At 39.1% G+C, this 14,091-nt stretch overlaps 1 protein-coding gene across 1 annotated transcript in view; it reads right to left on the reverse strand.

The window, feature by feature from the left end:
• Positions 1 to 14,091, reverse strand: part of LOC117323158 (nesprin-1-like) — a 180,777-nt gene that overhangs the window by 166,320 nt on the left and 366 nt on the right. Inside the window, 10 exon segments of the mRNA XM_033878197.1 lie at positions 3,582 to 3,758; positions 6,844 to 7,164; positions 9,192 to 9,300; positions 9,610 to 9,830; positions 10,640 to 10,801; positions 10,988 to 11,290; positions 11,498 to 11,647; positions 12,051 to 12,374; positions 12,664 to 13,190; positions 13,950 to 14,041. Of these exon segments, the coding sequence (XP_033734088.1) occupies positions 3,582 to 3,758; positions 6,844 to 7,164; positions 9,192 to 9,300; positions 9,610 to 9,830; positions 10,640 to 10,801; positions 10,988 to 11,290; positions 11,498 to 11,647; positions 12,051 to 12,374; positions 12,664 to 13,190; positions 13,950 to 14,041 (2,386 nt within the window).

Raw genomic sequence — 14,091 nt, forward strand, 5'->3', positions numbered from 1 at the left:
ATTGGTCTCAAAACGCAATATGCATAACTAGGCACCAAGGGAAACCTACATCTGCAATTTCAGAAAGATCCATCCAGTACATTCTCAGAAATAGCGATAACAAACTTCAATTGTCAAAATCCAAGATGGCTGCCTGTCGGCCATGTTGTTTTCGGATTGGTCTCAAAACGCAATATGCATAACTAGGCACCAAGGAAAACCTACATCTGCAATTTCAGAAAGATCCATTCAGTACTTTCTCAGAAATAGTGATAACAAACTTCAATTGTCAAAATCCAAGATGGCTGCCTGTCGGCCATGTTGTTTTCAGATTGGTCTCAAATCGCAATATGCATAACTAGGCACCAAGGGGAACCTACATGTGAAATTTGAGAAAGATCCCTTCAGTACTTTCTCAGAAATAGCGATAACAAACTTCAATTGTCAAAATCCAAGATGGCTGCCTATCGGCCATGTTGTTTTTGGATTAGTCTCAAAACGCAATATGCATAACTAGGCACCAAGGGGAACCTTCATATGAAATTTCAGAAAGATCCCTTCAGTACTTTCTCAGAAATAGCGATAACAAACTTCAATTGTCAAAATCCAAGATGGCTGCCTGTCGGCCATGTTGTGTACCGATTGGTCTCAAAACGCAATATGCATAACTAGGCACCAAGGGGAACCTTCATATGAAATTTGAGAAAGATCCCTTCAGTACTTTCTCAGAAATAGCGATAACAAACTTCAATTGTCAAAATCCAAGATGGCTGCCTGTCGGCCATGTTGTTTTCCGATTGGTCTCAAAATGCAATATGCATAACTAGGCACCAAGGGGAACCTACATCTGAAATTTCAGAAAGATCCATTCAGTACGTTCTGAGAAATAGCGATAACAAGAATTGTTTACGGACGGAGGGACGGACGGACGGACGGAGGGACGGACGGACGGAGGGACGGACGGACCACGGACCACGGACGCAGGGCGATTTGAATAGCCCACCATCTGATGATGGTGGGCTAAAAATCCTACACTACTTATTGCATAGTACATATAATACACAATAATAATACACAATGTGTTTTATATATATCTAAAAGCCTTGTTAGCATACAGTTGATTTCTTACATTTTTTTGTTGACTTTCGTAAACTTGCATGGTAAAATTTTAAAATTTGTATTGTATTTGAGATAAAGCTCGTACAGATGAGTGACATTATTTATTAAAAGGTCACAAGAAATACTGTTACAGTGGACATGGAATTCTCATCATCATCCTACTGAAAACAGCATCAGCAACCTAATACTTCTTATCCCACAGTTTACTTTGCTGTCTGGGGCTATCTTTACTTATTATTGTAAACAAACAGCCACTGGTGTGAGGGGCAGCCAACTGAACTCTAAACATCTACAGGAACACCTACATTACTGTACAGGAGTTACAGGAACACCTACATTACTGTACAGGAGTTACAGGAACACAACATCTACAGCACTGTACAGGAGTTACAGGAACACAACACCTACAGCACTGTACAGGTGTTACAGGAACACAACACCTACAACACTGTACAGGAGTTACAGGAACACCTACGCCATTGTACAGGAGTTACAGGAACACCTACATTACTGTACAGGAGTTACAGGAACACCTTCATTACTGTACAGGAGTTACAGGAACAACACCTACATTACTGTACAGGAGTTACAGGAACACCTACATTACTGTACATGAGTTACAGGAACACCTACGCCATTGTACAGGAGTTACAGGAACACCTACAGCACTGTACAGGAGTTACAGGAACACCTACAGCACTGTACAGGAGTTACAGGAACACCTACATTACTGTACAGGTGTTACAGGAACACCTACAGCACTGTACATGAGTTACAGGAACACAACACCTACAGCACTGAACAGGAGTTACAGGAACGCCTACATTACTGTACAGGTGTTACAGGAACACCTATGCCATTGTACAGGAGTTAAAGGAACACCTACAGCACTGTACAGGAGTTACAGGAACACCTACATTACTGTACAGGAGTTACAGGAACATCTACAGCACTGTACAGGAGTTACAGGAACACCTACATTACTGTACAGGAGTTACAGGAACACCTACATTACTGTACAGGTGTTACAGGAACACCTACACCATTGTACAGGAGTTACAGGAACACCTACATTACTGTACAGGAGTTATAGGAACACCTACATTACTGTACAGGAGTTACAGGAACACCTACAGCACTGTACAGGAGTTACAGGAACACCTACATTACTGTACAGGTGTTACAGGAACACCTACATTACTGTACAGGTGTTACAGGAACACCTACGCCATTGTACAGGAGTTACAGGAACACCTACAGCACTGTACAGGAGTTACAGGAACACCTACAGCACTGTACAGGAGTTACAGGAACACCTACATTACTGTACAGGAGTTACAGGAACACCTACAGCACTGTACAGGAGTTATAGGAACAACACCTACATTACAGTTCAGGAGTTACAGGAACACCTACAGCACTGTACAGGAGTTACAGGAACACCTACAGCACTGTACAGGAGTTACAGGAACACCTACATTACTGTACAGGAGTTACAGGAACACCTACATTACTGTACAGGAGTTACAGGAACACATACATTACTGTACAGGTGTTACAGGAACACCTACATTACTGTACAGGAGTTACAGGAACACCTACATTACTGTACAGGTGTTACAGGAACACCTACGCCATTGTACAGGAGTTACAGGAACACCTACAGCACTGTACAGGAGTTACAGGAACACCTACATTACTGTACAGGAGTAACAGGAACACCTACGCCATTGTACAGGAGTTACAGGAACACCTACAGCACTGTACAGGAGTTACAGGAACACCTACAGCACTGTACAGGAGTTACAGGAACACCTACATTACTGTACAGGAGTTACAGGAACACCTACAGCACTGTACAGGAGTTATAGGAACAACACCTACATTACAGTTCAGGAGTTACAGGAACACCTACAGCACTGTACAGGAGTTACAGGAACACCTACAGCACTGTACAGGAGTTACAGGAACACCTACATTACAGTACAGGAGTTATAGGAACAACACCTACATTACTGTACAGGAGTTACAGGAACACCTACATTACTGTACAGGAGTTACAGGAACACCTACATTACTGTACAGGAGTTATAGGAACACCTACAGCACTGTACAGGAGTTACAGGAACACCTACATTACTGTACAGGAGTTACAGGAACACCTACAGCACTGTACAGGAGTTACAGGAACACCTGCATTACTGTACAGGAGTTATAGGAACACCTACAGCACTGTACAGGAGTTACAGGAACACAAATAAACAAGACTTGACTGTCAGAGTACACACATATATATGTAGGTAATGTTTAACCAAAGATAAGTTAAAATTGACTTCTGACATTCTTACAGCACTCTTAATCTTAAACTAAGAATGCCATTTTTTTGCATTTCAGTGACAAGTAGCATATATGGAGTTCAAGTACAGCTAATATAGCAGTGTCCACAGCGGGACTGGACAAACAGAAAGGTGTTCATTATTTACCTTAAGTTTAGCATGTTTCGCTTTGGCAAGTTCATTAGTATCTTTCCATTTCCTGTCCAGGTCGTCAACAGTCTTGTTTACAAAGCTGGGTGCATTGCGATCCTTTTGTAATCTTTTACCAGCCTCAATATCAGCCATGATGTTTGGTCGTTCCGACTCAAGTTTAGTCATGATATTCTGTAAAATTACAAACAAATTTCATCATAGCTATATATTTTACTTAGCATTACATTAAACAAACTTTCAGAATGTTTTAACTGACTGATTCAGCTTCCATCTTAAGTGTCGAATCCATGTGTGGTAATTATATAATTACACTAATTAGAAAATTGTGAGCTCTAAGTTGTGGTTAAGCATAATAAATATGTGTTATATTTATATATCATATTTAACATAGTGTTTGTTAATGAATTAATTATGTTTATACAGTTATTTATCAAAGAACTGATTATAATAAACATCAGAGTTAACCATGAGTAAACAAACGATAGATATATAATTACATTATCAATATTGTCTGGTTAGTAGTTTTCCTGATCTGATACTCCCACTATACAATTAGTATTGTCTCCTGTGTATGTATTGTTATTTTCCAGTATATAGAACTAAGTCATATGGACAGGCTAATTGAAACACTCTCACCATCCCTTCCTCAAACATAGGAGATTGTTTTATGAGATTTGTTAATTTTTAAATGAGATCCGATCCAATCTATGTACTGAGTAGTAGCCAAGAATGTAAGTCATGTACAAATTAACAACTTAGAATCAAAGGGGAACATCTGAACCATCCAGTAGTGATAATCAATCCAAGAAGACAACCAAATGACAGTCTTATTAATCTTCTATGCCCCCCCCCCCCCCCCCCTCCTCCTCCTCCTCCTCCTCCCTCACACACATCAAACTCCCTCTCTCCACACTCACACACGTCCAACAAACATCCTTCAACCCTCACATACCTCCAACACACATCCTTCAACCCTCACACACCTCCAAAAAAAAATACTTCAACCCTAACATACCTCCAACAAACATCCTTCAATCCTCACACACCTCCAACAAACATCCTTCAATCCTCACACACCTCCAACGAACATCCTTCAACCCTCACATACATCCAACGAACATCCTTCAACCCTCACATACCTCCAACACACATCCTTCAACCCTCACATACCTCCAACACACATCCTTCAACCCTCACACACCTCCAACACACATCCTTCAACCCTCACATACCTCCAACACACATCCTTCAACCCTCACATACCCCTCTAACATCTCCACCTACCAAAATTCCCCAGCCTCTCACTCCTAACTCACATGTCCACCTACTAACGTTTACAAAGATCAGTCAGGTTGTATGATGTAGAAACACCTCTAGCATAACATATAGGAAAGATAACATCACCAAACTACATATCTCTACAGTTTGTCTTACAGAAATCAATAATATATTGTAGATACACAAAAACTTAAAACACAACATTCATGCAGGGGCAACATCAGATAATCATCTTATTCTTTTCTCAGAAATATTTGTTTTCTTTTCAAACCTTTTTATATAAGGTTATTGCAAAATGACCTGATTTTATATTTGACTTCAGTAACTTTAATAGAAAAACTTAATTTAAAATTAAAATTTTAAAGACAATTAAAGATATCATGTTCTCACAGTTACTTTTAAGGATAATGTGCACAGTACCAGAAAAAAATACGAATATTTTCATCACTGTAAAATGGAATCTCGAGGAGTAATCTGTGCATTATAATATATACATAGTCAAATCAAACACAATACACTACACAACATCTAGAAATTCCAAACTACACAGAAATCACCTGACTAGCAGGAGGAAACATAGTCTGGTTTCACAATATCAGGGTCTAGTTCTGTACCCTCTCCACCCAAACATCACAACCCACCTGATACAATATCAGGGTCTAGTTCTGTACCCTCTCCACCCAAACATCACAACCCACCTGATACAATATCAGGGTCTAGTTCTGTACCCTCTCCACCCAAACATCACAACCCACCTGATACAATATCAGGGTCTAGTTCTGTACCCTCTCCACCCAAACATCACAACCCACCTGACCCATTATCTGGGACTGTTTCGTTTCCCCTAACCTGAAAACAAACTTCATTTCTCTAGAACCCTAAACAGAATCTCTACTGCCCTACAATACCGGACCAGGGATGTCTAGGGTACACACCCGACCCTGTATTGTGAATTATAGGGTACACACCCGACCCTGTATTGTGAATTATGGTGTTAACAGAAAAGTAAAGTTGAACAGAGAGTTATTATACGATCACCACATTCGTGTGTATTTACATTTCCCTGTTCAAATAAAACATAGGAAAACCATTAGAAGTTGTCAATTTAAAGTCAGAAATAAAATTTACATATCTTTTCTGATGATAATATACTGTGCACATTATCAAGTGAGGAATGTGAAGTTATTAGTACAGAAACAGCCTAAAGATCGTGGTTACTGTATAGTCAAAGGTTCGTGATGAAACAACAGGCAGAAATCATTCTAAAATCTGGTGAATTAACAAACAATTAAAACTGTACACGAGTATACATATACAATCTCTATAAAAGGTGAGACTAAATAATTAGAGGTCAATATTTCTTATGAAAAATAAAACCTGTGATAATTTCCAAGTGTACCCAGTAATAAGCCCATGTCTGGTAATAAGCCCATGTCCGGTTATAAGCCCATGTCCGGTAATAAGCCCATGTCTGGTAATAAGCCTATGCGTGTCTTATTGTAGGCCAGAAAAATTAAGAATAAATCTGATTTTATTGTCGTACAATAAGCCGCCCACTATTATAAGTAAAAGGTTGAAATGTCAATTGATCCCTGGGCTTATTACAGGATAAATACGGTACAATGTATATATAAAATTAGCTATTAAATAACTGATGACTAAAGACATGCATTTGAATGTAAACACAAACAAGGTATGTGTACTACTTCACACAAAACTAAAGCCAATTAAGAATGTCTAAACTCGACAATTGAACATATTCACATTTCCTTAAGAAATGTAATAAAACAGATCCATCCAAAATCTAACAGGTGTGTGGAAGTGATTCAACTTTCCTTTCTTTTTAAAGTTTTGTAACACTTTTTTTTTAATTTTCGATGCTAATCACTGATATTTTAAAAGCTTTCCAACAAATCTAGACTAGAAAATCACCACAAGAGCGACTACATATGTACATGGTATAATCCAGTGCCCCTACCTCGTGTTCGTGTAGATAGGCCCGTGCATCCTCCAGTCCGTCAATAAACGGCTGATCCATCACAAGTTTCTGGGTCTCCTCCAACCAATTGGCTCGCTTGTCAATGCCATCACGGATGTCGTAGGCCTTGGAGAAGATGGCCGATTTGTCCCCTGTGGGCTGAAGTTTGGGCTGTAACCCCTGGAAACGAGCCAGTAGTTCCCGGAGACGTCGTTGTTCGGCAGTGTTATCAGCATCGGGTGAATCCTTCAGTAACTCTTGGAGGTTTTCTTGTAGCCAGGAAGCATCATCTTCAAATTTACGCATGTTCCGCAACGCTTTCTGTAGTAAAGAGAAGGACAACACATTTATAATTTTCAGATTTGTTTTGAGAACAGGTAGATTTAGGTAAGAAGGACCTACCTGGAATTTGTTTTGTGAGACTGTTATAGGTAAGGAGGACCTACCTGGAATTTGTTTTGTGAGACTGTAATAGGTAAGAAGGACCTACCTGGAATTTGTTTTGTGAGACTGTTATAGGTAAGAAGGACCGACCTGGAATTTGTTTTGTGAGACTGTAATAGGTAAGAAGGACCTACCTGGAATTTGTTTTGTGAGACTGTTATAGGTAAGAAGGACCTACCTGGAATTTGTTTTGTGAGACTGTTATAGGTAAGGAGGACCTACCTGGAATTTGTTTTGTAGGGACAGTTATAGGTAAGAAGGACCTACCTGGAATTTGTTTTGTGAGACTGTTATAGGTAAGAAGGACCTACCTGGAATTTGTTTTGTAGGGACAGCTATAGGTAAGGAGGACCTACCTGGAATTTGTTTTGTGAGACTGTTATAGGTAAGAAGGACCTACCTGGAATTTGTTTTGTGAGACTGTTATAGGTAAGGAGGACCTACCTGGAATTTGTTTTGTAGGGACTGTAATAGGTAAGGAGGACCTACCTGGAATTTGTTTTGTGAGACTGTTATAGGTAAGAAGGACCTACCTGGAATTTGTTTTGTGAGACTGTTATAGGTAAGGAGGTCCTACCTGGAATTTGTTTTGTGAGACTGTTATAGGTAAGGAGGACCTACCTGGAATTTGTTTTGTGAGACTGTAATAGGTAAGGAGGACCTACCTGGAATTTGTTTTGTGAGACTGTAATAGGTAAGAAGGACCTACCTGGAATTTGTTTTGTGAGACTGTTATAGGTAAGAAGGACCTACCTGGAATTTGTTTTGTAGGGACAGCTATAGGTAAGGAGGTCCTACCTGGAATTTGTTTTGTGAGACTGTTATAGGTAAGAAGGACCTACCTGGAATTTGTTTTGTGAGACTGTTATAGGTAAGAAGGACCTACCTGGAATTTGTTTTGTAGGGACAGTTATAGGTAAGGAGGACCTACCTGGAATTTGTTTTGTGAGACTGTAATAGGTAAGAAGGACCTACCTGGAATTTGTTTTGTGAGACTGTAATAGGTAAGAAGGACCTACCTGGAATTTGTTTTGTGAGACTGTAATAGGTAAGAAGGACCTACCTGGAATTTGTTTTGTGAGACTGTTATAGGTAAGAAGGACCTACCTGGAATTTGTTTTGTAGGGACTGTAATAGGTAAGGAGGTCCTACCTGGAATTTGTTTTGTAGGGACTGTAATAGGTAAGGAGGACCTACCTGGAATTTGTTTTGTGAGACTGTTATAGGTAAGAAGGACCTACCTGGAATTTGTTTTGTGAGACTGTTATAGGTAAGGAGGTCCTACCTGGAATTTGTTTTGTGAGACTGTTATAGGTAAGGAGGACCTACCTGGAATTTGTTTTGTGAGACTGTAATAGGTAAGGAGGACCTACCTGGAATTTGTTTTGTGAGACTGTAATAGGTAAGAAGGACCTACCTGGAATTTGTTTTGTGAGACTGTTATAGGTAAGAAGGACCTACCTGGAATTTGTTTTGTAGGGACAGCTATAGGTAAGGAGGTCCTACCTGGAATTTGTTTTGTGAGACTGTTATAGGTAAGAAGGACCTACCTGGAATTTGTTTTGTGAGACTGTTATAGGTAAGAAGGACCTACCTGGAATTTGTTTTGTAGGGACAGTTATAGGTAAGGAGGACCTACCTGGAATTTGTTTTGTGAGACTGTAATAGGTAAGAAGGACCTACCTGGAATTTGTTTTGTGAGACTGTAATAGGTAAGAAGGACCTACCTGGAATTTGTTTTGTGAGACTGTAATAGGTAAGAAGGACCTACCTGGAATTTGTTTTGTGAGACTGTTATAGGTAAGAAGGACCTACCTGGAATTTGTTTTGTAGGGACTGTAATAGGTAAGGAGGTCCTACCTGGAATTTGTTTTGTGAGACTGTAATAGGTAAGAAGGACCTACCTGGAATTTATTTTGCAGGTCCTTATATTCTTCACTCGTAAGGTTTTCATTCTGGAGCTGTTCCATCAAATCTTCCACCACCCCTACAGATGTTTGGAAGTCCTCAAGTCTGTAGGAAAAACACTCAATGAGAAACACGTTCTAAAACTCTCAAAAGTATCATTTAAAACTAAATTGGTTTGGACTGTGAACTTGCTTTGAGTGAGATGGATATCAATGTGAGCAAATTTAAAAAGAACGAAATCCAGGAGTTGGACATAGCTCATTAAAACTGAAGTGCTGACAAAATGAAATATCAAATAATAGTAAATCATAGCATTGTGGTCAGAATTGTGGAAATATTAAAATGATTCAGTTTTTCAAAATGAAAATGAAAATGAAAATGAATTTGTAGTTTAAAAGTCTATATTGGACCCACTTTTGATTGTAGTCCTTCCATCTTTCTGGAAGCTGTTTCAGATCAAGGTGAGTAGAGTCCAGGGCCTGATTGAGCCGAGCCCAGCGTGCAGCATGTTCATCGTATCGGTCCTGCAGTGACGTCTCCCGGCGGTCAAGCTTGACCACATCACTAGCAAGCTTCTGCATCTTCTCTAGACACTGTGTACAGGTCTGGGTAAACTGACCCTCCACGAACAGTTGCTGGAATCATATAACAAAATGTCATTATTATTACAAATATTACCCCTAACAAATACAACTTTTATCAAGTTTTGTATAATCTATACAACAATGACGAGAAACACTGTCTGTATTTCCCTGGGTTAGTTTAAACTAGCTATCATGGTAAAAAATTCTCACTACTGGAATCATTATAAAAGATTTTCATATTTTGGACTCATGGATGTCAGAAGAGAAAATACCCGTTCATTACATAACATTTAACTTTCTAAATATAACAGTCAAGAAAAGTAGGCTTTTAATACCAGAGTTTTTGGTTTTTTTTGTTTCAATGCAATTACCCATCACACCCAGGGGAGATCATTCTTCTATTATAGACAACTCATTCAATGGTCTTTGAAACCAAACAGACTTCCACAGAAAATTGTAGTGGGATATCTGTATCTGTGTCTCTGTGGGGTTATAGGACTTGAGTGGTGGCCCTTGAACCCCTTGGTTGAGACCAGACCCAATGTCATGTACCCTGTATTCTTGTGAGCTAAGATGCATCTCCAGAATAGCTTGGTGAGTTCAAGAAAAACTGGTGTGCGACATTTTGTTATATGACATGTTAGGGCCATGGGAATTCAATGTTGTATAAGCCGATATGGTCATTCAACTGATGAGATTAATATAAATCAAATTTCTATTTCTTCATTTTTTTCTTTATTTTTCTTCAGAAAATAGATGATTATCATTCACTTTATATAATAAATAGTCAACGAAAACATGTGAAATGGTCCTATCTTTGTAAAATAGAGAAACACATTGAGTTACTTCCCCTTTCTTACCCTGTGTTTCCTGAGCACTTCCTTGACATTTTCATTCTTCTGTAATGACTTTCGTTCCTGTGTGAGTGTCTGCTCAGCCGAGTCCAAACACTGGACATAGATTTCCTCTGGTACCAGGAACTCGAGCATGGTCAGTCTGATTGGTGCCTGGGTAGTGACCGCCTGATAGATATTGTAAAATAGCATTAATGTAAAAATACTACAAACTAGTGACAATAGTCATATAGTTTCAGCCAAGCACAACCCTAAACCAACGAGGAGAAATTTTTTTGTAAATGATTTTTAGACAGACGTCTCAATGGATATGATGATACGGAACTGTGTGGGTGTTTTCCGACCCCGACTCACCTTCCAGCGTTCCAGAGTTGTATCTATACTATGGTTGAGATCACCCTGTTCCCGTGAGTCTAGTTGGGTCAGAATGTCTTTTCCACTACTCTGGTATTCATCAAGGAGTCGATTGTCGACACGGTTGAAGAACTTTTTGTGTTTCCTGATGAGGCTATCAGGGTCGTCGGCGCCGTCGTTAAGCACTGCCTCTGCCTGGGCGAGCCATGCGTCCACTGCCTCCTGTTTCTGCTGTAGTACCCGCCATTGTCGGGACTGGTTCTCCAGTTTCTTCTCCCAGTCTTTGGCTGTGGTGATGCATGCCTGTAATATCACAAATTTCATTGTGAGGACAAATCCAGACAGCTAGTTCATAAAAACAGTCAAAGGAATATGTTGAAGTGGAGAGAACATTCTAGTAACATGACAGGAAAAATATCAATCTGAAAACTATTGTGTATTGTTTCTTATTGTTTAAAGACATGCATGAACGAAGGCAAAATTTTCTTGAGAAATTCAACAGCAACAAACCTGGAATCGTTGATTGGTTTCATCCATTGGTTTGTCCACCGGGTCAAAGTTCACGTTGTCTAGTTTGGGTTTCGTTGATGTAACTTTTTGGTGTACTTTGTTTTTGCTTTCCATGATGGATTTCTGGTAAGTAACTTCTGAGAAAAATGCCTATAACACAAGAAAAAATATTTCAATTTCTCTCTTTAAACACAAAATAACTTGATCATCATGTTTAGGTCTCGGGGAACGATTTTATATAAACAAAACTATTCCTGGCCTCGTGCAGTTTCATCAGTATTTCTTTATTTAACAATTGCTAGAATTTAAAGGAAAGTTCCTAAACTTAAGATTTTTTTCATTTCAATCAAAAAAGCTTTCTTATGACAAATTTATGGAATGTATTAATAATGAAACTCGGGCCTGGTAAAGTCATAATAATGAAACTCGGGCCTGGTAACCACAAACATTGTTTCATTCTAACATCTGTTATCAAGCTACAAAGATCATAAAAAAATCAATATAAAAGAAGACTGATTCCAAATATACATAAATAACAGTGGATTGTGCTTACCTTGTGTTTATCGAGACGAGCCTCCGTAGCTTGAGGACTTCCCTCCATCTTATGTGTGGCGAGAACAGCCTCGCCTTGATCCAGCCAAGCATTTAAGTCAGAAATTCCAGTCTCTAAAGATTCTACATTTGGAAGCACTGCTTTTAAATATTTAAGTTTTTCAGGAATCTCTTTTCTCACTCTTACGATCACTTCCTTCTGAATGTTGAGAGTATGTAACATTTCATTGACGATATCCTGAGAGCTGTCCTTCACCAACGACTGAGCTGTTTTTGTGGTCACCTTAAAGTCACTTTCCATATCAGTTATCTGATTATTCACAAGCTGTGGAAAGACAAAATGTTAACATCATTCCACGTTTCGTTCCAGGTAATTTTATTTTAATATCTATTTCATCATTCTGAAATTATCAAATTTACACCAGATAAAATGGGATAATGAGGAAGCTAAACATCTCATCTACCATGATTTACCCTTTTGTCTGAGTCAATGAAACTCTTAATGACCCTGGCTGTCAATAGGACGTTAAACAAAAACAAACAAATCTTAACAGTTACTTTACTACCAGAAATATTAAACAGAATGAAGTTTACCTGGTTGAAGGAATACTTACATCAATGTCCTGTAGGTAATCTTTAAGTGCTGAATGTACACAAGGAACCTCGAGTCCGAGAAGTTCCTCAGCATTTCGTAGCCAGTCAGAGATCCGGTCGACACCTTCACTATAAGAGGACCGAGCTTTCCCTATTACTTCCACGTTCTGGAATGTTGTAAATCCGTCTGATAAACTGACAAATTTTTGCGTTAGTTCGTCCATAGTTTGCTGTACCTCAGCGGCCACAGGTTCAGTACATGTCTCCTTTAAGTATTGTCCACATTCCATTAACACATTCTGTTTCTCTTCGTACTGTGGAAGCTCACTGAAAAACTGCTGTTTCTCGTCCATTGTTCCACTTGCTATTTTGGCTTCACCCTCCTCTATCCAGGGCGTTAAAATGTCCACACATACGGTGAAACGTTTCCACTGTTCCACAGTCTCCTCCAGTATGTTTTCCGATCTTTTTACTTGTGGTGCATCATCTTTCCAGGCTGACGATTCCTCCTCCATTAATTTAGTCACTCGACTCTTTTCATCTGGTTCTGTACAGTTTCAACACAACATAGGTTAAACACCATCTCAGACTTAAGGGATATTCTCTACAGATACTAACATTACAGCTTGTAGGCTTTCTCTTAGATACTCATACAATATTCTTGCTCTTGCTCCAAAGATTTAAACAAAGCTTAAAAAATAAGCAGAAAATACTGCCACACAAGCAAACCCTTAACTATAATTCAGAATTCATAAAACATGAACAAAATATGAATAAGATATATGTGTGCATGGAGACCCTTGGAAATGTACAAAGAGAATAAGACCAGGTGTTCAGGAAGAGTAAGCATCTTCAGCTTCATCGCCGACACCCGCCTAAAAATATAGGTTAAATCCAGGTAATATCAGCCTACAAATCTAGGTCAAATCCAGGTAATATCAGCCTTCAAATCTAGGTCAAATCTGGGTAAGATCAGCCTACAAATCTAGGTCAAATTCGGGTAATATTAGCCTACAAATCTAGGTCAAATCCGGGTAATATCAGCCTTCAAATCTAGGTCAAATCTGGGTAAGATCAGCCTACAAATCTAGGTCAAATTCGGGTAATATTAGCCTACAAATCTAGGTCAAATCCGGGTAATGTAAGCCTAAAAATCTAGGTCAAATCCAGGTAATATCATGTCTGCGAAATGAGAACGGGAGAAGATGGACAGGATGTCAATGCCATCATATCTGTCTTACTCAGAGAAGTCTACCACTGTGAGACAGAAAATGATATATCAATCAGAAGACATTATTCAACATACCTGCTATCTTCTTGTAGCCATCGGCTCGTTTTTTCAGTTCCTTCGTATGTCTGGTCATAATGGCGGAATAAATGTCCAGCAGTAACAAAATCCTACAAGACAGACAAAACAATTAGCATCATTCTCATTAATTTTTCTTTTG

This window comes from Pecten maximus, chromosome 3 (assembly GCF_902652985.1).
Source record: "Pecten maximus chromosome 3, xPecMax1.1, whole genome shotgun sequence".
NCBI classification, from domain to species: domain Eukaryota; kingdom Metazoa; phylum Mollusca; class Bivalvia; order Pectinida; family Pectinidae; genus Pecten; species Pecten maximus.